This window comes from Pocillopora damicornis, chromosome 10 (genome assembly GCF_964200805.1).
Source record: "Pocillopora damicornis chromosome 10, jaPocDami1.2, whole genome shotgun sequence".
Taxonomy (NCBI): Eukaryota; Metazoa; Cnidaria; class Anthozoa; order Scleractinia; family Pocilloporidae; genus Pocillopora; species Pocillopora damicornis.
The window spans coordinates 9,032,639-9,057,431 of NC_142679.1; the positions used below are offsets into that span (position 1 = coordinate 9,032,639).

Sequence of the window (24,793 nt, forward strand, 5' to 3'; positions counted from 1 at the left end):
TAGTAATTTTGTCCACCATTCTTTCATTTTTGAAAGTCTGTTAATTCTCCCTGTAACTATGGTGCAGGCAAACCATGCACCTGTCCAAAAATTGGGACAGAAATAGATTATGCCCATAGCAACTGAAATTTTCTTTACTTAGTTAGAAACTTTAATGGTCTACATAAAAATTGTTTAGTTTCCAGGCCTGAAAAGGTGAAAATTGTTGAAGCACCAGCAGTCTACAGATCTGGACAAATGTGAGTTTACTCTTAGACTAACAAAGCTTAACCATTGCAAGATGACGTAATGATGATTGACATAAGGACATTATTTGAAAGCAGGAATTAATGTATTTACCCATACACTGGTTAAAGTACAGTATCAGTTTGAACAATGGCTTACTAGTGACTGATAACCTCAAAATAATGAAAAACAAACAAGGGCATTGTTGGACTAAAGGGAAGAACTTTTTCTATTTAATTCTGTTTCACACATTGTTGGTCAACTGGGAAATGTCAGTTGTGCATAATAAAACTGATTTTTATTATCTTAATTAGCTCAAATATCATGGTATTAAGTTGGTTCACAGATTTCTTGGGGTCTGTTAATTTGGTTTTTATTAAAGGCATATGTACCTATAATCATATGAGTTGCACCTTGTAGTATACAGATAGTGATAAAATCAACAAAAACAGATGATAATGTGATGATCATATTATTGTTAGATTCTGTTAATTAATGATCATAATGATAATTATAATAATAATAATAGTGATAATGATAACAATCATTATGATAATGATGATAATAATAATATTAATAGTTAGATATCAATACTCTTGCTTGCAGTCTGCATGTGCATTTGATACATCGTTTGCTTTTTGCTTTGTCAGGAGTAATAGTTATCAGCCTGCTAGACATATATCTCAAAGTGAAACTAAGGTATTACTGTTTAACTTGCTCAAGTATTCTGATAGTACTATTGATAGAGGCCTTATGTTTTTCATATATCATATGTTTCATGGATTCTAATCATTTTTGTGTTTACCTTATAGCTTGCTGCCAGAGTAAAACCTAGTGCTGTGTCAGGTAAACAAAGCACTTTTTTTAATATAAGCATTCTTTCCAGCTAAATGTATCTAAAAATGGAATCATATTTTCTCTTTGCAGTCTTGGTTAGAATGCTAAGTACAATGATGGGTAGTTACTGGAATTACTGTAACTGTGAAACTCAGAAAACTGAGAATACTTTGATTCCATTCTGATAGGTCAATTGTATCCTGGTCACTCAGAATTAAGTCTAGAACACTCAAGGAAATCTCAAAAGCACAAAGTTTACTGTTTCTGTTACTGTAGTTATTGTAGTTACTGTTACTGTTTGCAGTTCAGTTGCCTTATGCCTGAGTAGCTTTTTTCTTTAAAAAGCAATAATTTTCCACAAGTACTTCTGGTGTGCTCGGTTTCTGAGCTTCACAGTAAGTGTTCCAAGGAACCGCTGGGAGTTTAAGATGTCTATGACTTTTCAGCCACTCAACATTAATATGCATTTTGATTTATTTTTTGACCATTCCAATTAACTATAAATTTCCAAGAATGCCTGAAAGATGGTGTCATGATATATGATAGACTATTAAATCTGTGAAAAACAGAGCAAGGTAAGGTCACCAGTTAGAGCAAGTTTTACAACTGAAATAATTTTTGAATTATGATAGTTCAAAAAGGAATTATGACACCTCTTGCCTTAATAAAATGTCCACTTGTATTCAAAATTAAACTTTTTGTGCCTTGCAGGTCCACCACATCTCCAAGTGTTGGCTGGAAAATGCTTTACATTGATACATAATGGGTAAGATGTGAGTCATAATTGTGTGTTAAATCATGAGAACTTACAGATGACATGTGTTGTGAAACATTATTTTTGGAGTATGATTGGCTGAGTGAAGTACATCTTTTAAATGATCTGCAACATTTGATTTTCATGTATTATTGCCTCTTCCTTCTGTCCACTGTAAATATTTCATAAACTTGATTTACCATGTTTGATCATGAAGATTGTAATAGACTATGATTATTTGATCAAACAAGTTGCACAGAGCCACCACTATATCAAGGTCACATAACAAAATTAAATCAATCATGTGATATAGCAGGCTCTTTGAACTGTCACAAGATGAACTATATTAATATTTGTGTGGGTATAAAGGGTTTTTTTTAATTGCATTAAAAAGTAATTGAACAGTATTAACTTTATAGAAATACTTACATGTGTCATGGTGTGTACTGTAGTACAGTAATGCAGTAATGCCTAGCAACATGTACTTTGCACCAACCTGTACATGGGTGTCATATTGTTGAATTGAACCATTTTTGTCTAAAAAGATATCTGCTATGTGATCATTAATTCAGATCATGTAATAGTAGCCTTCAACGCTGATCAAATGTGTCTTTTAGGTACAAGTATGAGTTTTGTCCATTCCACAATGTGACACAAAAGGAACAGACAGTAAGATGGAATGCATTTTCTGGAGTTTTGGGGTGAGGCATTTCTACTTTAATCAGTAATCATGTATAATTTGAATATGAAACCAATCTTTACATAATGAATACCATCTATTTTAAGCAGTAGTGAAAATTCAGGCCTGTACAGGATTTGAACCCATGACCTCTGCCATGCTGGTGCAGTGCTCTACCGACTGAGCTAAGAAGCAACTGGGAGCTGGTCATTGTATTGGTTCGTAATGAACCCATGAAGTGATGAATTACTCTAACTTTAACTCTTCAACTCCCAAGATCTGATGATTAAATCTCCCTTGTGGCTGCTATGCATTTGATCATATGCACCTATAAAATGTGCATTACAAGTAATAAATATTATTATTATTATCATTATTGTAAATTGTCTACCAGAATTTTGTATCTGATCAAGATCTTCCAAAAAGTTTGAGTAACTCATCACTTGTTTCTTGGACAACATATGAATATTATAGGAAGAAGTTACATGTTGATTTGTTACTTCTGGGAGTAAAAAGGACTAAAAGGACTTTTGGATTTTTCCTAATTATTTAAAAAAAAGCTCAGCATGTTCTTAAAACACAGTCATGTCTTTGAGTGTTTACATATGGTTTCCATAAAAAAATGTCTTGATGATAATTAAAATCATGAGGACAGCTATGAAAATGATTAATGTACAATATGGTACTGAATTATAAATCAATTAGAATTAGCAGTGGTGCAAATCAATATTATATAGTACCCATTCCAAATTACTAATTAAAATAGCTTCAATTAATTTACAAATTAAACTACAAATTAATTTATTAATAAAGTGAGTTTTTGAGTAGGCCCAGATATAACAGACTGATAAAAAATTGTTGTGTATTCTGAGTATTGACAAAAGTATTTGCAATCCCACCAAAATTGTTCTAGGAAAGATTAGAAGCATGCAACTGCCATGGTTGATTATTTTTTAACAGTGTCTGGAAAGAATGGGTCATTGTGAACAACACATTTGAAGCCATGCTGTTAGCTAATGGTGACATGTGTCCTGGTGAGAAACCAAGACAGACAAAGGTGTACTTTGAACTCCTCAGATTTTTTTCTGATTATTATATCTTTTGCTAATTATATGTGAGGTGCTTTCTATTAGTATGAATAGCCATCAGATCTTATCTGCAAACACACTAGCCTAGCGAAACTATATGCAAAAAAATCAATTCACTTCAAGTATAGGTAATAACATGATTCCGAGTATAATTTGGTGTTAATAAGCACAAGTTAATTTTTCAAAGACAACAAATCAAAAGTGCATGATTTTTCCATGTACATTTTTACAGGAATAAACACATTGTGTTAATTTGTGTGCTCCTTCCAGTTGAATTATTTGTGGAAAGGATCAGTAAAGACAATTGAGAAGTATAATTACATAACTACTTCAAAAGAGGAATATAATAATTGCTTCTCTCACGATGTGGGACAAACCATATCATGATACAAATAATTAATATATTCCTCTTTTGAAGTGTTATTTACCACAATAACTAACCACAACCTATTTTACAATATATATATAATGTTATATACTAAGTATCTAGCATTTATTAACAATGAAGTATCAGTAATTTAATATTGCTCCTTTTAAAAATTTTACAGGTATTTCTTAGATGTGGATATCATAACAAGGTTATCTCTGTAGTAGAGCCCACTATTTGTCATTATGAATTAAGATTTGAGACACCACTGGCTTGTCCTATAGATGCCTTCCTAGGTAATTAAGTTGTGTGTAATTACATCAGAATAGTTCTATTAACATTTTGAACATACAAACATTTCAATTTCAATTTTGATATGGTGTGGAATTATGGAAAAAAAAAATCTCTGCTATCATCATGATAAATGTGCACATTTTACATATTCATATACAGTCTTTCATTTCCTTTAACTGGGAAGGTAAAAAAAATCTCAATCAGCTTGATCAAGGTTTTGCACATGTAAACATTTGAGTATGAAAATCTTTTTACTTTAATGTTCTGAAACGTCATAGTAAAGAGCCAAAATTGTTACGTAGTATTTAATATTTGTAATAACAACTAATTAAAAACAAAATGGGGCAATGAGTGAGATTAATTTTTTTTAACCCTGTTTATTTGTTTGTTTGTTTGTTTTTTCACACTGCAGCATAAGCTAAGGTTTTAATTTAGAGAGGATAACAAAAACTACATTTTAACACTGTCTCATTGTGTTTTTGCTACAACTGTGCTCATAAAGAAATATTGTGTGATAGCAGAGTTTCAAGGAAAACTTCCCAAGGCAAATTTGCTGAAAAAAGAATGGCACTTTTAAGCCCTTATAAAAGTTTCATCACAGACCTCCTTTGTCAAGTGGAACAGCTACAGTAATGTTATACCAATTTTATAGACAAGGAAAATTATCCCAGAAGGGATAGAGAGGGGAAGAGGGAGGATGAGAGGGGAAGAGGGAGGATGAGAGGGGATAGAGAGAGGAAGAGAGGGGATAGAGAGGGGAAGAGAGGGGAAGAGGGAGGATGAGAGGGGAAGAGGGAGGATGAGAGGGGATAGAGAGAGGAAGAGAGGGGATAGAGAGGGGAAGAGAGGGGAAGAGGGAGGATGAGAGGGGATAGAGAGAGGAAGAGAGGGGATAGAGAGGGGAAGAGAGGGGAAGAGGGAGGATGAGAGGGGAAGAGGGAGGATGAGAGGGGATAGAGAGAGGAAGAGAGGGGATAGAGAGGGGAAGAGGGAGGATGAGAGGGGATAGAGAGAGGAAGAGAGGGGATAGAGAGGGGAAGAGGGGGGTGAGAGGGGATAGAGAGGGAAAGAGAGGGGAAGAGGGGGGATGGGAGGGGTTAGAGAGGAGAAGAGAGAGGAATATGGAGGATGAGGGAGGTGGCGATATGTTATTTTAATTAATGCAATTACATCCTTGATTGAAGTGCTTTAATGATTTCACTCTATAGTTTATCCAGTGCTAAGTGCTGAGGGCCAGAAAGAGTGGGAACAGATTGAAGAAGCACTCTATCGTGAAGAGCTGACTCTTCAAGGCTACAACAAGTACAGAAAAGCTCTTTTCCAAAAGGAAAACTTGATTCCAAATGACAGCAACAAAGAAAAAGGGAAAGATGAAAAAGGTAGCAAAAACAGCACATTTGAAGGAGATCTTAACTCACACGCTGGCGATGACCATAAAGGAAAGATTGCCAGCTTTCATTCTAAAGAAGAGTGTTCCAAGGTATATGTGGTCCCTAAAATTTGATAATTTAACATTTTGAAGATAGAATTCTGAATCCTGGCAATTCAACTTACTTTCTGGTCTGCAAATTGACTATGGTCTGGTTTGTTGAACATTATCACAAATTTAGCGTAACATCAATCAACCATCAGGGCTTAATTTTTCGGTATGCAAAAAATAGGTTCTTAGACAAAATGGATGTGAGATGATTACTAAATTTTTTCAAGTGTAGCTCCAATAAATACTATTCAAGATTATTTTGTCTGCTGATAACTGATCACTTTATTTCTTCATAGGCTTACAGCGATCTTTTGGCTGAGGTACAAAAACTTAGGAAGCTCTTAAATATGAGCTGCTCTGGATGCAATGACTCTATGGATACCCACACAAATGGCGCTGTCCAGTCAAACATAGATTTTAAAAATATGACAGGAGTAGCAAGTAGTAACACTGAGAGATCTGCTGAGCAGAACCTAAAGATGCAAGAACCTTTAAGAGGTGACAGAGATAAACTAAAAGAACTAAGGAAAACTCTGGAAACTAAAGAAAAGAAGGGATTCCAGTCTATAGTAGAAAATCTGCGAGGAGATCTAGGAGTGAAAAAAAATCAATCTACAGATTTAAGGGAAAGCAAGCAAAGGAAATCTGATATGTTAATGAATGCCAATGAGAGCTAGGACTTAAAATGAATCAGCATGAATCTGGATCAGAGACAGGATTTAACTAGATAGTAAGCTTCTCTGACAGCTATATGTTCTTCCAGATCCTATAACAAAAGTACCAGGATATGGTAGTTTCGTTGTAAGATAAAAGGAAAGTGTTGCATCTTCATTGGAGCTTCAAGATGTACATGTAATTTTTGGATACTGGCATGAAGTCTGGGGTATTCTTCCAATCATTCTTCTTGTACCTCCAAAAATACTCAGGAATGAAATTGCTTTTTCTCAAGGTGTTTTCAAAGATGGGAGTTACATTGTCTTGTTTGAAAGTGAAATGTTAGTTAGTGGGAGCATGGCTGTAGACATTAAACCACAGAACAGTTACATTGCCATTGATGGTTTTCCTTAGTCTCTTGGATCTCAATAATTTAACTTAGCCTTAGTCACTGTAAATCTTTCTCTATGTTGAATGATGGTGGCAAATCATCAAGATGAGTGGTTAGGATGGCTGTTGGGAAGAGGTTTGCAATATTTCCTCTGTTTCATATCATATTTCAATTGTCAGGGAAATGTTGCTTTCATTCAGTCAAATAAAAGAATTTTGAAAACCAATGATTGTAGCAACCAAGCATGAAGCAGTATTGGTTTGAATCAGTTTTAGAGTAAGAACTTGAATCAAGTGGCTTTAGATTCAAGGTTGAGAAAGTTTCTTTTCTCACAAACCTTACTTGATTTTGTGAACAAAATTCTTAACACAAAATTGTCAAATAAGGACAGAACTGAGGAATAAAAGTGGGGAAAATGACTTAGTTACCTTAAATTCTTATCTAAATACTTGCAGTTGATAAAAATTTCCATGTTTACTACATACATGTACCTGATTGGCTGGTGCACAAGTGTTTAGCAAGTACTATTCACCTCAGTGGTGGGAATATTCTATTGAGATAGCTACATTGTTGAAAGAACTAGAAATTTTTTCCACAGTACATTTAGTCAGCACATTGCTGACTGCTGTTTGAAATGGTGCCAGAGATGATTTCTTTGCCCATTTGAAGATGATTTTTGAATGGTTAGATTACATTTCAGAATCTGATATGCTCAAAAGAAGTAGATTTTGATTGATACTTTTAACAATGGAGACAAAAATTGAATAGTTTTTTAAGCATATTAATCTGAGCATATACATCTCCTTTAGCACTTAAATGATTGACACCCTTGAAATCCATTCAATGTGATAATTTGATCTCTGACTTAGGGTAACTCTTGTAATTTGACTGAAGAGTGAATACTATTCTGAAACACACAGTGAAGTACACATTGCAAAAATCAAATTGCCATAGAATTACATGACTGAGTTTCACGGGTATGTGAGAGGGTAAAAGAGATTTGGATGTCTAGAGACAATACTCATAAGCAGTTGGGGACGAAAGTAATAACTTAATAAAAATAAGGAGAACATCCTTCAATATTAGGTTGAGAAACAACTTTATTATTGTGCATTCGGCCTCCACATCTTCTCTACACTTTGAAACCACGGCTCTTTCTGCGACCACGAGCTCTTTCAAATTTGCGTCCTTTGGAGCGAACATATGGCCTGTAAAACAAATGAAAATAGGATGATTACCACTATGGAAAAAACAGGTGAGCTTGTTGAATACAGACCTGTAAAAACTGACTTGAACCAAACAGCTGGTACAAGTTAAAAAAAAAAAAACAGCTGTAAACCAATCAAGTTTCAAAACAAAAATGAGCACAAGTTAGAAAAGATTAAGGCTTTTTTCTCAGCTTAGACCTAATAAGTCAAGAATGACTATAAATAGCAACAGCACGATAATGACAAAGACAGGGAGAGATTCAGTGGCAGACGAATTCTCCCAAGAAAGGAACGTTAATATGCCCACATGCATAATTTGTGAAAATAGGTTTCCCTTGACAGTTTAAAGTGCATGGTAGATGACAAGCCAATAATGATGAATCGGGGAACACTGAAAACCCCACAATGTCATTGACAAACTATAAACTTTTGTGACTCAAAAGTACACTCCCCCTTTTTTTTTTTTGTAATAAGATTATATTATTCAAACTTCCTGACCCAATGTTTCCATGTACAATCTTCCTCTCTACTGACTTAATTACACACTTACTTTGTTTTGCTGTGTGGAACACCTGGGGCAGGGCCAAAGTGTCTCACACTTTCACGAGCTTTCCTCGGCCCTAAAACAAAAAGACAAGTGTTTTGTAATCCATTCTGAAGAATAGTGGGTAAGAAGAGCTGCTGTTGTAACCTTGAAATTATTGCAGTGAAATGTAGTGACATGAATGGATTAAGATTACCCACATCAGAATACCACTACGAATTCATCAATTGCTGTTTGCATTAGAAGACCGTCGTGTCTTATCATCATATGCGGGCTTTCCTAGGACCCAAACCCATCACAAACAAAACACCTACCATACCATTTAAAAAAAGAATTGGAAATGAGCATATTGGATTCAGCCAAGTTCAAAGGGGAGCTTTAGTATGTTTAAGTAGCCTTCAAGGTGCTACAGAATTAACATCGTCAATATGTATTATGTATATATAATTTTTTTTTTTTTTCTTTTTGCAGAGTAATAAAGTCCTGTGGTTTTAAAAATGCTCAAAATAAAAGAAAACAGGTGAAAAACTCTTGTCAACTCTCTGCTAATCCAAATCTATACAAAACTTCAATATATCATTAAAATCATGAAACCTAGTAACTCTGGTTCACTAGCACTGGACTTTCGATAACATTGCAGTTATATGCCCATGTTAAACAAATATTTAATTTATAACAATAATACCTATACTTATAAATCTTAAAACCCTTGGGACCCTTTACCCATAAGAGCGTACTCACTTCTAACAGGAAAAATTTCAATTTACTCCAGCCTGTGGACCATCGCAATTTAAAAAATCAGCAACAAATAATTGCTGCTGAACAAAATAACACTTCTATTATTGAAGTAGTCTCCAGTCATACATCAATTTTAAGGAACCCATCTCTATTTCCAACTAAAGTTAATACAATATATCATTCATTCCACACCAGACACATGCAAATTACCTTGAAGCAACACAGTGTTGTTTCCTTTAGGTGCCCTCAAGGCAAGCTGGTCAAAGGTGATAACCTCTCCACCAGCCTTCAAAATCCTTGCACGTGCCCCCTCAGTCACATGAAGTGCACAAACCTTCAAGACAAAGGGGAGAGCATACACTAAATTACTTTAATCAGGAGGACACTGAAGAAAAACTACTCACAGTCAAAGCTACCAGAGAAACTCCTGTTCCCTGCTAGATCTAACACTGGAGTGATTATTACATGTACGAGGCCCAAAAAACTTATCATACCTGCAAACTACTTTGCCCATTTGCAGTATATTGCAAAACCCAAACAAATTTTCCTCCCTCTCTTTAACATGACAAGTTGTACAACAAAAAGTAGGTTTCGGCTATTATTTTCTCTCCAACATAATTTACCAACATCTCTAACTGAGCCAAACATCAATGGAAAAGAGCAAGGTTTCTCCCGGCATCTTGCTAAAAGAAAGTCAAATTACAAACCTATGGCTGTAGGACTAACCTTCAATGCCGGCACCTCATACAACCTCAAATCATCTGTGATAGTTCCAACAACAACACAAATTTTCCCTGAGAAGTCACCCTTTGCTTTCATTTTTCTCACCTGATGGAAAATACGAAAAAAATCAACAGTATATATGATTTCCCATTATGTACAGTGATCGATTAGAGAAAGAAAGAAAAAAGAACTGATAACGATATAGAGGACGTGAATCTTACCATACGAGAAAGAGCGAGAGGTGGCCGATTCACACGACTCATGCAAAGACGTTTCAGAATAACTTTATTAAAAGTTGCATTTGTACGGCGGGCCAAGAAACGGTAGAGCTGCAAGAAGAAAATTAATTAAAATTCGTCAGAACTTCATCTCAACAAAAATCAGATTCAAACGAAGAATAGCCAAATACTACAAACCTTCACAAGGAGCCTCAGGTAGACATTCTGTGAGGCAGGCTCTTGTCGTGCCCTCTTCTTAACGTGCTTCCGTTTGATGTCTATCCCCTAAAAGATTAAGACATCATCACAGTGAGAGTTGTATTAAATGTTTGCAGGGAAACAAACGTAGTCACTTCCAAGATGACAAAGATTAAGGAGGATACTTTCGCCAAGTTGAGAACTAGTCCCATAACTCACCATTTTGAGGAACGAAAAGGATATACGATTGTTTGGTATTGTGGGAAATTTACTGAATAACCTCGTTTTCGTTATGATAATTTACCATGTAGGGTAGGGTGTTCCCTGGAAGAAGTTTTAATCTGAGCAACCAAGCCTCATTTGCATGCGTGGTGAGAGTGGAGTATCAACGTCAATAGAAAGGATCTGAACTTTTAAACGACTTATATGTTAGCCCTGTGGAATTTTTTCTTCTATCTGGAATTTCCCCAATGAGTACCACACCTGTTATATTTAATTTGATCAACTGCATCATTGGAGTCAGTGTTTTGGCGATGCCTTTCTGCTTTCAAGAGGTAAACTTTGAAAACTTCTTATTTCGACCCTCGCTGGAAGATAAACTTCTTTTATTTCAGATTCAGATATTATGATCTTCTTATATTATGCTTTACACTGTTTACTCAAGTTTGTCACGTAAGTTCACATGTACAAAGACACACGATATTCGCCCTTTGTTGTTAAATCTATCCGTGAATTAGTCGAGAAGACATTTATGGAATTTTGGTTGATCACCACAACAACGCTTAATTGAATTAAACAAAGATATCTTCATTTGTAAAATGGTGGTTCTTAATACTAACCTGAAAATGTAGGCCAATCAGTTTTCCATTCTCATATTTATGCCTCATCATTGTGCATATCGAACTTGCGATTGTCATTCAAACCGTGAACATAGAATATGTTACTGATGCCACATAGGTTCAATACATCTTCATTGCTTCACCTAAGGCAGTATTTTAGACAAATGTTAGGATCTGTTGGCTTGCACTTTATGCACACGCAGCTGTGTTGTTTCTAGTTTTTTATAGTTTGATTTTCATAATCAATTTTTTTCCGTTGACAAGACCTTTTTTGAAGAAAAACATTTATTTTACTCTCTTTTTGAAAAATTGTTCCTGGACATTTATTATGTCTACACCTTTTATTGGACAAAGAGAGGTGTACATATTTCATAAAGATCTTCAAATTGCAACGTTTTTTTTTAAAACAGGAATAAATTGGTAGAATAAGTAATATCAGGGCTTTCAATAAGATTTGAAGTAGGTGTCTGCCCATATAATAGTAGGTGGCTCTGATTATTTAGGTGGCTGAAGGCCACCTTTTCTAGGGGGGGTCTGGGGGCATGCTCCCCCAGAAAATTTTGAAATTTAGAAACTTGGAAATGTGATTTCCAGCATTCCTGGCATGAGAAAGTAAAGTTAATGATGCATACCATTAACCCTTTAATTGGCAGATTTCTGTGTGTTTTTCAAGAGCTTTTGTGAACATGTAAGGTAATTGAGTTTGGCAGGAGTGCTTGTCACTAATAAAATATCCATCTCCGGAACTTTTCCTTAAAAAAAAAAAAAAAAGGAGTGCTTGTCACGTGACTTACCAAGGCCCAAGCTGCAACCCCACCCTTAAATTTACACCAAAAATGGCTGAGCGTTCCTCAATCAGTTGCGATCCATCACGGTACAGAAATCGTATTGATATATGCTTTATTCTAAAATTCTCAAGGCAAGAGTGCACTATATTTTATCAGATTTATTTCAACTGAAAAATGGGTAGGCTTTAAACATTTTAAGAGTTATATTTTTTAAGTATTTGCTGACAAACATGGCCAAGTAGCCGGTGACTTGATGACTCACAGCCACCGGAGCTCTGGCAGTAGCCGGCTTCTAATGAAAGCCCTGAGTATATATTGTATAATTGTACCTTTAAAACTTTTGTTTATCTGCATGGATTTTGTAAGATTAATCACAAAAAATACAGCTAAGAAGTGGAATGTTATACCACTTTTGTTTTCTTTTACTCCTTTTCATCAGTGTGGCATCGTACTTTGTGGAGTAGCAATTGTAAGTAGCTCCTTGCTTACAAAGAAGTCTTGTGGGTTACTTCTTAAGACAGGTCAGGTGGCACGGAGACGGAACTATGAAGGGTTAGGTGAGTTGCTAGACATTTTGAGAAAACAGTACTAGAGAGGAATTTGAATTAAAGAATCAAAATCTGGAGGTAGTTTAAATGGAAGGTTTACTTGTAATGATTTTACATTAAGGTTTAAACATTTTCCTTTCAAACACTCATTTGAAAGGGAACAACAACCCAATAGCTGCTGTAAACTTCTTTGAAGTTGAAAATAATATTTTTTCCCCACAGAGTACAGCTGAAAAATCAGTGAGTGCATGATGGCCCAAAAATCTAAGCTGCCCAGCTCTTAAAAGTTCTCCCAAAGTGAGAATGGTTTGTGGGCTGTGGTGCTTGGGCTCTTTCAGACCACAGACACACACAGATTAACTTTTCACTGTTAATACAACATTTATTGGAAGGAAGGAAGGAATTTTAACAAGGAAATTGGAAAATAAATACCTAAAGGAAAAAAAGAAACCTTTATTTACACAGGGTAGCTCATTCAGCTCCAAGGATAGTCTCCGTACCAGCCCTGTATCTTTAAAAATTAATTTACATTAAGAATTCTCATGAACTATCACATTCAAAGAGCCTAATAAAGATACAACAATAGAATTTAAGAAATACATTAAGAGCCTACAAAATACTATGCAAAAATCACATTTAAAGCCTAAAATGTAAGCCAAAATGATATTATGGTCAACATGTTTGTTCCAAAACAGGTGCCATTAGTGTCCAATAAAAGAATTACTCAACATTCTTCTTTTCCAGAGAAGCCCCCAAAATGGCGCCCTGACTGCATAAAGAAGTTTTTTATTTATGTATTCCTAAATTTCATGCATGGTGAAATTTAAAGAGTTGAGATATCATAAAATGTTTAGGATCATATGGCCATGGCTGTTGTTGGTATGAAAAAAAAATTTTAAAAGTATGTTTGCAAATTTTCCTCAACTTTGGTAGGGAAAATTTGGTGGTCCAATTTGGAGTTTGGGGATCAATTAATTTTATATTTTTGCTACAGTTACTGTAGTGCTAACAGACCAATTATCATTTGTTTTTATTTGAATACTTTTAAATTTCTAATGCTTTCCTTCAGCATTGGTTACTTATGGCGCTCCAGGAAAGTTTGCTGTGGAAGCAAGGTAATTGGTTTAAAAGGAAATGGATTATACATGTTGATACAGAAGAGTAAAGAATGTGAACTGCATGTATGGAGCTAATCTCGAGCACCTTTTTATATGATAAAAATGGCATGAATCATAAGTGCCAAACATACACTTCAATTAAAGTCAAAGGTTTTTGTGGTACAACATTACACATTAGTGAAAATTAACATTGATAACTCTAAAAAACATCTACACAATGCATGTATTTTTGTCTTTAACACAAAAATTAAGTTATTGGCAGTAACATATGCATTGGGTGACCTTATGTAGAAGTCTGTCAACACCAGAGAATATACCATCTTTAATAATAAATAAATGAAAAAAAAATCATTGAAAAGGAGGATAATAATGGCCTATGTGGCCAATCACAAATCTTTACAATGGCCACACAATTTCTTCTTTTAAGAAAAGGAATTTCCAGCTTAACAGTGTATTCCAGACTAGTTTCCAAGTGGAATGTTGTAATATCTTTTTGCATGTAGTGATCACCCTTATCAAATTCATGAATTACTTTAATTTATTATTCGTAGTTAAATGATTGCTTTCTCTTTCTTGTTTCAGTATTATTGGTCTTCTTCTAGGAACTCTTATAGCATTCAATGTTATCATTGGAGACTTGGTTCCTTCAATATTTCAGAATTTAAGTGGATTACAGGTATGGCCAGCCTTCTGTTATGTAACAGTCATGTGATAAAATATGTGAAATTTAAGGTATCACACCAGTGAAAGGATAAATGAAACTAGGTGAATGAAAACTAGAATTAGTTTCACTTAATAGGGGTTTTCATATCACATTTAATGTTTATGTGAAGCCTCATTTGACTACTGAGACCATTCACTGTCTTGTACAATTGTGTAGGTGTCATGGACTATGAGAGCAGTTCTCATGACAGTACTTGCATTTGGTGTTGGGTTACCCTTGTCGTTGATGAGAAATCTTCAAAGCTTAGCTTCCTTCAGTTCTGCTGCCCTGCTGTTTTATGGATTTTTTGTTCTACAGGTAAGTTAAGAATTTATTTTGTTTGCTATCTACTAGATGTATTTCCTAATGAGGTTTCTTGTGAGATCTTTGAAAAGGATGCAAGTAAATGTTGTTAGTGGAACATGCTTATAGATTTTATTGTGGTCCTTATCTTTTGTTACAGGCATTTTTGAGTGCATTGCCAAAGATCATGGAAGGATCTTGGTTGTACGACTTAAATTACTGGCGACCAGAGAAACTTCTCCACTATTTGCCCATCTTTGCATTAGCATTTACTTGCCAAACGTTAGTATTACTTTGGTTTTAAAACTTGGAAGAACAATTTTTCGAGTTATCAAAAATTAATTATATAAAAAAAAATTAATTATATATGTTCACTGTTGATAATTACAATTTTGACACAGAGTTGTTTAAAGTGTAACTATACGTATGGAGTGAGGGTGAGGAGGGGAGCAATTAGAAACTTGAAGTTGATTATTTCTTTGATTCAAATAAATTAATGGCATTCTCTAGGGACAACTGCAGGGTGCCAAAATGTTTTACTAAAGAATCTAATGTTCAGATAAAAAAATTGATCTGTACTTATTGCCTGAAGAATAAAACTTGATTGCCTGAGACACCTAGGCATGTCAGTAAAAGAGTTCTTTGCACAGAGTATTTTAATAACAGAGAGTATTTAAATTTCGGTATACAACAGTGTGAATTTTGCATTTATCTGCGATTTCATACATGACTGTAAGAGGTATGTGGTAAGGGTCTTTGTTATTTTCCATGTTTTAGAAAAATGTGTTCAACCTTTAAGGCCATCTTGGGATGAAATTGTGGTTATACAGTAATTTTGTTGTCAAATTATGCTTCATGACTTTTATAATGTTATGTTTTGGTTCAATCAGTTTTTAAATGGAATTTCCTAACTGTTTTAGGTATGTTGATCTTTGATAATGACCAAAAATGTCAACAAAACTATTTAGTGATTCAAAGTAATCCCACCATTAATTTAATTTAACATTTAATAATTTAAGTGTACATTTCACTTAAAACAATATTTTGATTAATTACTTGTAGGCAGCTGTTTGCACTCTATGAAACCTTACCTGAACCTTCAGTTAAAAAAATGGAAGGTGTTGTCAATACTGGAATCAACATTGTGGCTTCTGTATATTTTTTGGTATGTCATCATTACAATGATAGTATTCAACTTTTTCTACAATTACTTGTACTTCACTTATGCACTGAGATTTTCAACAGACATCATAAAATTTGCAATAAATGTCTGGTAGCCTTGCTCTTTCCCGTTTTTATTTACTTTTGCATTTTATTAATTCATAATTTGAAATAATCCAGTTACTATGTTATCCCTCTTATTTGGTTTGAGTCATCCACTGTGCTTTAGTCTCTTTGACTATTCTCTTATGGGAGTTTTTATTCTCTGAATATATTACCAGCTTAACTTTCAATTAGGTGTTTGTTGTCATTCCAATGTTAAATATTAACAATACCCTGTTTTCCTGCTTTGGTAATGAAATAGGTTGGATTTTTTGGCTACGTCAGCTTCTACAGTGTTGGTGTCAAGGGTGACATGTTGACAAACTATGGAAACACTTTTATTTCACAGATAATTAAATTAGGTAAGGTCTTAGACAAACCAGTTAATGTAACTTACTAAGTCAATGATATGGCAACTGATGTTTGCACCATTAATATTGCAATGGCTCTTACTGACATTTGTTTGTGGAAATACTCCATATACTATATTTAGTTCAAGTATAAACTGCTTCTTTTACTGTTTATATTCCTACAGGCTTTGTGATGTCAGTTATTGTCAGCTTTCCCCTAATGGTCTATCCTCTACGAGCAAGTCTACATTCTTTGATATTTCAGCAGGTCAGTAAAAATCTATCTAAGAAAGTGAATGTTAAGTTTCAAATACTGGTGTATCCAGAATGGGGGATGCAGTGGCCCAAGAGTTAATGGTCCACCTCAAGAAGTCTGAGTAGGATCCCTATACTGATTAAGACACCTCTTTAGCACAAAGCCTCTCTCCTTTAAGTGTTTTAAATGGGTGTTGTCAAACTTTTGTACAAACTTGACAAATTCATGTGGTAAACTTGCAAAGCACTGGTATGATAACCAAGAGAGAAGCAATTGTCTTGGTTACTTTATGTTACTAAAACAGAGATAAGCTGTGGCGGTGTAGGCCATCAGGATGGAGAACAGACCTGGCATAACAAGACTTGTCAGTTTATCTACATTTAAGATAAACTTAGAACTAAATGTTAACAAAGAAGGATTTCTTTCTTAGATATTCTAGAGATATCAATTACTGAACATATAATTCAGTAAAATATTAACTAAAGCATGTCTCAGAATGAAGACATTCTGATGTCAGGTTATGTTATGAACTTCTCCCTATCTCTCTGCATTTTTTTTTTTTTTTTTTTTTTTTTTTTTTACACACCATAAACATGATATCAGCATTGCTAAGTATTACTGTCTGATTGTTGTTGATGTTGTCATGTCTAGAGTATGACCTATCCTTATGCAGTTGATTTATTTCTGTCAGCAGTCAGGAAGTTCAGAAAATTTACCAGGAGGTGCCAACTTCATTCCACAAGATAGATTCACTTATCTCACCCTTGCTATCATATCTAGCACCCTGATGTTGGGCATTCTCTTTCCACAAAGTAAGTGCATGATTGCACTATCAACAAAGATGTTGTTCTGAGATTGAGAACAACAACAACATTTTTTGTCCTGACTTAAAGGCATATAAGATTCAAGTCATGGTGTGATCCTTTGGAAATTGAGCAGTTGGAAAGCAGCTTTTTGATGTCTTATTTGCAGTTCTCAAGAAAATTTTTAGAAATATTTTTAGTATTTTTCTATATATTTTAGTGGGGATAACTCCTTAATTTTTAACTTTTAAATTTTAGCTTTTTATAAATTTTATTTAATAAGTGAATTATGAATTTATCTGAAGATACCATGTATAAACTCCTTTTATAATTTTTTTCCTATTATTTTAATGTCCCCAGTTAGCTTTTTAACATCAACACTTAAATAAAGTTGTTACATTAAGTTATGTTAGTTAGTTCAAAAACATGGTTCTCATGATTAAAAATGACATTATTATTTTGTTGGGCATCGTGGCACATTTTGCGGGCTTAAATGGAGATCTTGCCAGGTTTAAATATATGTTGGCCTGCTTGCATGCTCCCATGATTGTTCAGACTGTTGTTAAGTGTGATCAGTTTTTATTTTCTCTATAACCTCCAAGTAATAATAATTACAGTAATAGTCAGCTTATGTTTGTGGGCACAGATATGTTTTGGGGCTTTTAGTCAAGCCCAAAACACATTTATGCCCTGGAACATAACTTCTATTGTTTTATTGTATAAATGCTCAACAAACCTCTTATTACTAATTTTCTCTATGGTTTTTAGTTGAATTTGTGTTAGCATTGACTGGAGCAACAATGGGCACTTTGATAGCATTTGTATTCCCATCCACCATGTTTTTACATGTTGTAACTGAAAAGACATCTGCAAGGTTTGTAGCCAAGGTGAGTCAGCAGAACTGTGGTAGCCATCATGAAAGTAAGCAACTAAATGTTCAACAGCTGAGGAGGGTTGCATTAATATATAAATCCTATGAAGAAGCTTAGCTGCCCAGTAGATAATAATTATACCAAAGGGAAAAACTGAGAACACACATTGTTCTGCTTTCAATAATTAAAAGCAAAAAGCTTGGTTGCAAATGAAAAAGAGTTTGTTGGATTGCTTGATTGCCTGATTGATTGTTATACAGAATCCAGGTTTGCCTTGGGTTTCTCATCTCAACTTAAGAGACTGAAAATAAACCTGAGAGCATCTGGTGTGCTTGCATTTTCCTATGTTAGAAGTAAGCTGTTTGAATTTTCACTGTAGTTTGTAAAGCTTAAAAAGTGATCTATGGAGCTGAATTTCTTGACTGTAAATGAATCATTTACTAATGATATTGGGGGAAAGAGTTGCCATCAAACAGAAGCATGATTCCTTGATGCTTTGCATGCTCATTTCCAAGTTATTATGCTATGATAAATCTGTTTTCTCATACCTAACCAGGTGTATTAAAATTAAGAATTTGTGGACAAATATAAAGACTGTATATATAGTGCTGTGTAGTACCCTGGGTCGAAAGGTTGTTTTGGGTGAGATTGTCACAACACAATGTTTTAAACTTGCATGCTAGAAACACTGCATGACTCTTAGTCATGCATGAAGAATAATGAGTTTCACATACAAGCATTTAGTCTCTTTACTCCTATTTTTCACAGGTTGTCTTTGGTTTGGGTGTAATTTTCTTCGTGGCAGGCACATACACGGTGCTAACTACTCAAGAAGAAAGCTCACACCACCAAGTTGACATCCATCCACCAGGAATTGATCCTATTAAGCCGGTAGACTTCCATAATCCTCCACAGTCAAGAACTAATGACACCCTGCTCCATGTTGGTGTCAGAGAAGCACCAGTTGATGTAGACATAGCTAAGGTACAGAACTTCAGTTCTATAGGAATACCTACGTCTTTTACCCATTACACTCCTAACATCAGTATCCATATTCTTTATGCTGTTCTTAATTTATTTCCTAAGATGTTGACAAGGAAAATTTGTTTAAAAATTGAGAGCCTCTTTACTTGGTGATCATTTCCTTTATTCTCTTGCCATTAATGTTTGATTCAAGGGTGATATTGTAAGGACAAATTAGATGTTAGTCACTCTTGGGGGAAAAAGGGTTACATGTGATCTCTATCATAATGCTACCCTTCCTTGTTATCAGTTAACTATGAAAGAGACTTATTGAAGGTGGAGCATGTCTTTCACATGAAACTCTCTGTGCAGTATCGATACCTCTAGAAAGCTAGTGATAACAGTAGACTTATCAGCTGAAGGGTGTTGTTTTGATATACATGCACAGATAACTCCAGGTACTCTAAATGGAGCTTTCAGATTTAATTAACATGGCAACAGAAAGGAACCATGCTTTTGGACATAATGATCTTGGTCAATACAGAGATTCATTCAATTTGTTTCTGTTTTTTTCTTTAAGATTGGTCTAGGGCAGGATAGAAATATTGCCAAAGATGAAAAAAGCTTAAATGATGTCAAGCCAGCTGAAAAACCCATTGCTGCCACAGTTAATGAAGGATTAAAGCAGACAGAGAATGTTGTTAGACCTATTGAGGGTGAGGTTAAGCGACAAGAACCTCCAGTGCCTCATGCCCCACAGGATGATCCACTTCAGAAAAAAGACAATGAAGAACCTTTGAAGAATGATAAGCGACAACTAATGAGTAAAGAAGATGACAAGTCAAACAATGTGGACAACATGGAGGAGAAAACTAATAATGTGAATGCAGGCATCAAGAAAGCTGTTAATGCTGAACCAATCAAGGTCTCACAACAAGAAATTGATGAGGAGTTGAAGAAGCTGGAGCAGCCAAATAAGGTTCTGTAAAGAATCAGTGAGGGAAACAAAAATGTGCAACTCTTTGTTAATCAGTAGGGATGAAGAGTGGCTGTTTACATCCTGACTCATTCCTCAGTTCTCTTCCTAACACATGCAACATCACACCTGATGCTCTCATATATACTGCATTGGCTGCCTGGGCTATGTGTGAATGGGTCGGGAAATACATTCACTGTTTGTGTGACAAATAGGTTTTTTGAGTTGCCATGGTTTATTTCCCTTGCTGAAGACTTACATTCATTCAATCTATTCAGATATTCCTAGTAAAAAAGTCATATTTTTCCAAAGCAATCTTCAGGTGGAAAGAAAACAAGACCACCTCCTGACCAATAAATGGATGGAAACAAACTAAACCTGTTAATTTTTAAAACAAATATCTAGATTGATGGCCAAAGTGTTAGCTTTATAGACCATAGAAGTGCTACCTTAATATTGATCAGTTCCATGTAGGAAATGCATTTTAGTTAGTTCTAGGTTTCATTTCCATGCTATTATTTCATTGATAAACACTAGAATATAACATGAAAAGACTTTCACCTGTTCTGCCAAATCCATATTTCCATAAACATTAAGTTTAACACAAATGGTACTTTAAGTTCTCCTTCCTAAACCTTGATTAATAAGCCACCACCTAGGTGCTTTGTAAAAAGCCAAAATGTAATTATTTCAAAGTGAGAAGAGAGTACACTGTATAAGGCTATTAGTACCAAAACTTTGCGGTTCATTACCAATCAAAGAAACACTATCAAAAAATAAACTTTTAACCTAAAGAAGATGACAATATGAATGTGGTATTTTAGCCCTCTATTCTCTTGAAGTGGTGAACACCTTGTTGAACAAAATCCATCACGGAAATTTCTGGCAGCATTATAGGACATTCTTTAAAACTTGTACAATAGCATTTAGGGAGAATAAGTACGGTTGGGTGGTACATGGATATCAAATGTGTGGAGTGATAAGCACATGTACAGCAAAATCTGTTAAATTAGGGCAAATTACTGTATTAAGGTGCACTATGTGAAAATAAAACCTTTAACAGAAATATGCACTGAGAATTTATTGTATGATTTTGTCTTTGGCCATCAATCTCTATAATCTTCAAATGCTAACTATTAATCTCTTGTCACACTAAATTCACAACCATTGACACTATCCAAGGATAACATTTTTTAAAAATCAGTTAATTGAACAAAATGTAAAAGTAAATTGAGCATTTCTTTAAACTAAGCTGTAATTTTATGGAGGTAACCTTTCACTCTTTAAATCTCTTTATCAACTAACCTCTTCATTCCATGCTTTTCTGATAACTTAGGCTCTGAAAACTTAGAGTTCAGTCAAACAATATCCAACTGATACTGCTTTTCTCTTGTCACCTTTCTATGTACACTGTATCAATAATATGATGAGAAATTATTTGTTAATCATTCACAAGACTGAAAGGTTTTACATGTCTGCTAGAGTTCATGTGGTCTTTCAAAAATTCCTTACATTTTTGCAAGAGTTCTTTAAAAAGGCCCCAAATTCATTTGTCTTTGCTATTTCAAAGCTATTTGTACAGTAGGTCCACAATCCTTGATGACTTTTTTCTGACTTCTAATGACTATTTATTTTTTATACCTACCCTATCATCATTGAGCAACTCTAAGATCTCAACTTTTGTATGTTTTTAAGTTTTAATCAATTAGCATATTAAGGATGGCCTGGAGTTTCTTTGCTCTAAACTTGTGTCAAAATCATTTCCAAGTCTATTGACTTTTTCAAGCTATCTTATTTATATTTCAAATTTATAGAATGTAAAGACCTATTCAAAAAACCTGCATTGGCTTGAAGATCTAGTAAAATCTCTTGAGCTTTGCTTGCTTGAGCTTAACATAATCTTTTTACCATGGAGTGACCAGAATACTGGTACCCTCCTGGAATTGGACACCAGTCCATCACAATGTAACCCAACAGCAGTTCTTCAAGTTTCCTTGGAAGGTTGCTGGTACCAGTTTAATCTCCAGTCTTGTCCAAGGACAAAACATTGTGAGCCAACTAGGGCATAAACCTGGACCTTTTGTTTAAGAATTGGGCCTCCATGTATCCTAAAATGTAGCCACAAAAGTTTCTTTTATTATTGGCTTTTTTCCTAAAGATGCAGTGATTTAGTGGTTAAGGCAGAGGACTTCAGATTGAAAGGTCCAGGTTCAGGCTTGGTTAGGTTCTCATGTTGTGTTCTTAAACAAGACACTTTACCTACACAGTGCCTCTTCTTGCCAAGGAATACAATAGATAACAGTAAACTGTAAAAAAAAAACTGGAGAAAAGGCTACAGGACAACCTTACAATAGGCTGTTTGCTGTTTTTAGAAATAGAAAAAGTCTACTGTGCTCTAAACAATGTTTACCTTGAATCATGTATGTCCTTTTTTTTTACAAAGGTAACTGCAGATACCATAAAGGAATCCGACTCCAGGGATTCAGAAAAATTGGATAGTCTTTCAAATGAAGCCAAATCTTCACAAGATATACAAGATAAAACTCTGATGAAAAGGGAGTTAGAATTGAAACAGAATTTGGAAATTCAGGAGAAGAAAGGACAAGACTTAAACATCATGAGAAATAATGATATCGTTGTTTCGCAGCAAAGTGGAAATCAAACAAATTTACAGGACAAAGGAGTCAGCAATCAAATTAATCAAGATTCAGAATCCAAAGACTATTCTCCTCGTGAAAGAGTTTTGGCTGCTAACCACAGTACACCTCTTGCAGGAGAAATTCCCAAAGAGGAGGAGAGCATAAAAATTAGAGACCTTAAATCAAATTCAAGACCTGTAGAGAAACGGAGCAGTTCTCTAATGCCAAGGTCCATAAAGAGTTTTCTTTCAAAGCAAAGGTCAAGGCGCTCTAAAAGAAGTCGACAACAGGTAACACTCTCATTTAATTTCATTTCTTGACACCCGTTTATGATCGCTAATGTGTAATGCAAACTAAAGCACAGATCAAGTAACACTATTGAGTTATTATGTTTTTTATATAATTTTTTTGCTAACTTTAGGTTGTGGTACTTCAATATTGTTTTTAACTTAAAGTACTAAACTTTTATGAAACTCAAAGCCGGAGCACAATTAGTTCTGGTTTTTGGCAAATGGTGCACTAAAGTTTACGTTAAGTATATGAGCGAATTGTGCTGGGTAAAACTCAGTGCAGGTGTATAGGGATATTGTTCAATAAATTCTGTTTACAAATGTTTAAAGTATCTGTCTACAGTTTATTATGGGTTTTTTTGCTGAGATGAAAATGAACATGTGTCTTGTTCATAACTCCTCTTGAACAAGTGGCTTGATCCGTAAACCTTCACAAGGTTCTTATAGGTCAAAGGATTAATGTGGCTATACCTTTAGGGTAGGTATAATTATAATACCTTTAGGGTAGGGATAATTATAATACCTTTAGGGTAGGTATAATTATAATTCGATTAATGATTTCGTTACAGGTCTTAACACTTGCATTGTTCACCTGATTTATTCATTTTTTTCCTTTTCTTTTAGGGAGAGACCAGTTAATAAATCAATTTGCACATGTGTATCAGCACTATTCGCAAATAGCTGAGGGTGTAGAAGGTAGCTGCACTGAAATGAAAACACTTACCTTCCCCTACAACTGAATTCCCATCAAAAGGAGAAGGAATGTTCTCATTGTTTTAGTCCTAAGTATTTGTAGTTATTGTTCATCAGTAACAAACTTAGCAAAGTTTAAAAGACTGCGGGCAGTCTTTTTAGCTATTTGATACAACAATAATTCTTACTTTTCTGTTCGTTTATTCTTGATGGTGAGTTCACTTAGAAGTCTACTCATATTTGTATTGGATTGGTTGTTGCCTGTCTAGGCCTGGAGAATGGAATGATAACTTTTTTGATAAGACATGCAATTTAAACTGAGAAGTAATTCTTGATAATTAAAAATTGCATGATGTGGATGTACTCTTTCACAGTATTGAAATGTTGTGGTAATTTGAAGTAAATCCTTGTTTCTGTCTTAGTTCATTCCTTGACGTACGGCGTCCAAAATTTAACGCATTGTCTCCAATGGTTATGCTCCAATCGCTCGAAATGATAGTCAAAATATTAGGGATTAATCTGTAGATATGTTTCCTGGGAACTTTTATCATTTTTAGAGATCATTAAAGAATTATTTATTTTTGGTAAGATAAGAAAATGATAACTGAAACTTTTTAACCTTTTTTATTTCTGCTGAACTTGACAGTTGCAGTACTTAATTTTTTTAGCTGAACTTCACATGGTTTAGAACACAATGTTAACAATGCTTTGCAGCAATACTTTATTCGAGTAATGACGAATTAAAGTTTCAAACAAATGAGATAACCCGTCGAAAACACCTTTAAGTTTTGCTTTAACTGCTTATAAGTTATTGGTAATGTTGGGGACCCGGAACTATTAATAGCTCGTTATTATCCCTGTTTTTCAAAAAGCTATCCCTAAATTTAAATGGGAAAAGAAGGTTGGAGAAAAGAGGGTTTACTCCTCCCTGGAGACTACCGACCCACAAGGTGGTTACCCCACCTGGATGGGATGATGGTCCATTGCAGGT

General features: G+C 34.7%; 3 protein-coding genes across 4 annotated transcripts in view; 2 read left to right on the forward strand and 1 right to left on the reverse strand.

Annotated features, from left to right (window-relative positions):
* The window catches only part of LOC113682113 (N-acetylglucosamine-1-phosphotransferase subunit gamma), a 7,908-nt gene extending 720 nt beyond the window's left edge, over positions 1–7,188 (forward strand). The window contains exons 2-10 of the mRNA XM_027199266.2: positions 179–239; positions 876–924; positions 1,038–1,071; positions 1,774–1,828; positions 2,434–2,517; positions 3,456–3,552; positions 4,132–4,246; positions 5,453–5,724; positions 6,021–7,188. Coding sequence (XP_027055067.2) covers positions 179–239; positions 876–924; positions 1,038–1,071; positions 1,774–1,828; positions 2,434–2,517; positions 3,456–3,552; positions 4,132–4,246; positions 5,453–5,724; positions 6,021–6,401 — 1,148 coding nt within the window. The 3' untranslated portion in view covers positions 6,402–7,188. The remainder of the gene's footprint in view (positions 1–178; positions 240–875; positions 925–1,037; positions 1,072–1,773; positions 1,829–2,433; positions 2,518–3,455; positions 3,553–4,131; positions 4,247–5,452; positions 5,725–6,020) is intronic.
* A 663-nt stretch (positions 7,189–7,851) lies between these two features.
* Positions 7,852–10,636, reverse strand: LOC113682131 (large ribosomal subunit protein eL18). Its single transcript, XM_089185195.1, has 6 exons — positions 10,399–10,636; positions 10,204–10,311; positions 9,986–10,087; positions 9,470–9,593; positions 8,528–8,597; positions 7,852–7,977 (listed from the first exon to the last, which is right to left on the reverse strand). The coding sequence occupies exons 2-6, from the start codon at positions 10,243–10,245 to the stop codon at positions 7,902–7,904; spliced, it is 414 nt and encodes a 137-aa protein (XP_089041321.1). The 5' UTR covers positions 10,246–10,311; positions 10,399–10,636; the 3' UTR covers positions 7,852–7,901.
* Positions 10,637–10,745: 109 nt separating this feature from the next.
* LOC113682117 (solute carrier family 38 member 10) lies at positions 10,746–24,578 on the forward strand. Of its 2 annotated transcripts, none has more exons than XM_027199270.2 (15): positions 10,746–10,952; positions 12,465–12,582; positions 13,643–13,688; positions 14,274–14,367; positions 14,572–14,712; positions 14,858–14,979; positions 15,760–15,862; positions 16,223–16,322; positions 16,496–16,578; positions 17,258–17,378; positions 18,138–18,256; positions 19,010–19,225; positions 19,785–20,183; positions 22,624–23,109; positions 23,734–24,578. In XM_027199270.2, exons 1-15 carry the CDS (start codon positions 10,869–10,871, stop codon positions 23,746–23,748), a joined length of 2,247 nt encoding a protein of 748 aa, XP_027055071.2. In that variant the 5' UTR covers positions 10,746–10,868; the 3' UTR covers positions 23,749–24,578. The 2 variants fall into 2 exon arrangements, with proteins under 2 accessions (XP_027055071.2, XP_027055072.2); XM_027199271.2 differs by having other exon boundaries at positions 17,261–17,378.
* Positions 24,579–24,793: the final 215 nt, after the last annotated feature.

Excerpts from the sequence above, each read along its gene's own strand:
- LOC113682131 (XM_089185195.1), bottom strand. The coding sequence starts at position 10,245 with ATGAGTCGTGTGAATCGGCCACCTCTCGCTCTTTCTCGTATG. Across the intron at positions 8,598-9,469 it reads CAACACTGTGTTGCTTCAAG|GGCCGAGGAAAGCTCGTGAA; the intron begins GTAATTTGCATG and ends TTTTTGTTTTAG. Across the intron at positions 7,978-8,527 it reads GTTCCACACAGCAAAACAAA|GCCATATGTTCGCTCCAAAG; the intron begins GTAAGTGTGTAA and ends TTTGTTTTACAG.
- LOC113682117 (XM_027199270.2), top strand. The coding sequence starts at position 10,869 with ATGAGTACCACACCTGTTATATTTAATTTGATCAACTGCATCATTGGA. Across the intron at positions 14,713-14,857 it reads ATGGATTTTTTGTTCTACAG|GCATTTTTGAGTGCATTGCC; the intron begins GTAAGTTAAGAA and ends CTTTTGTTACAG. Across the intron at positions 19,226-19,784 it reads TTGATGTAGACATAGCTAAG|ATTGGTCTAGGGCAGGATAG; the intron begins GTACAGAACTTC and ends TTTTTCTTTAAG.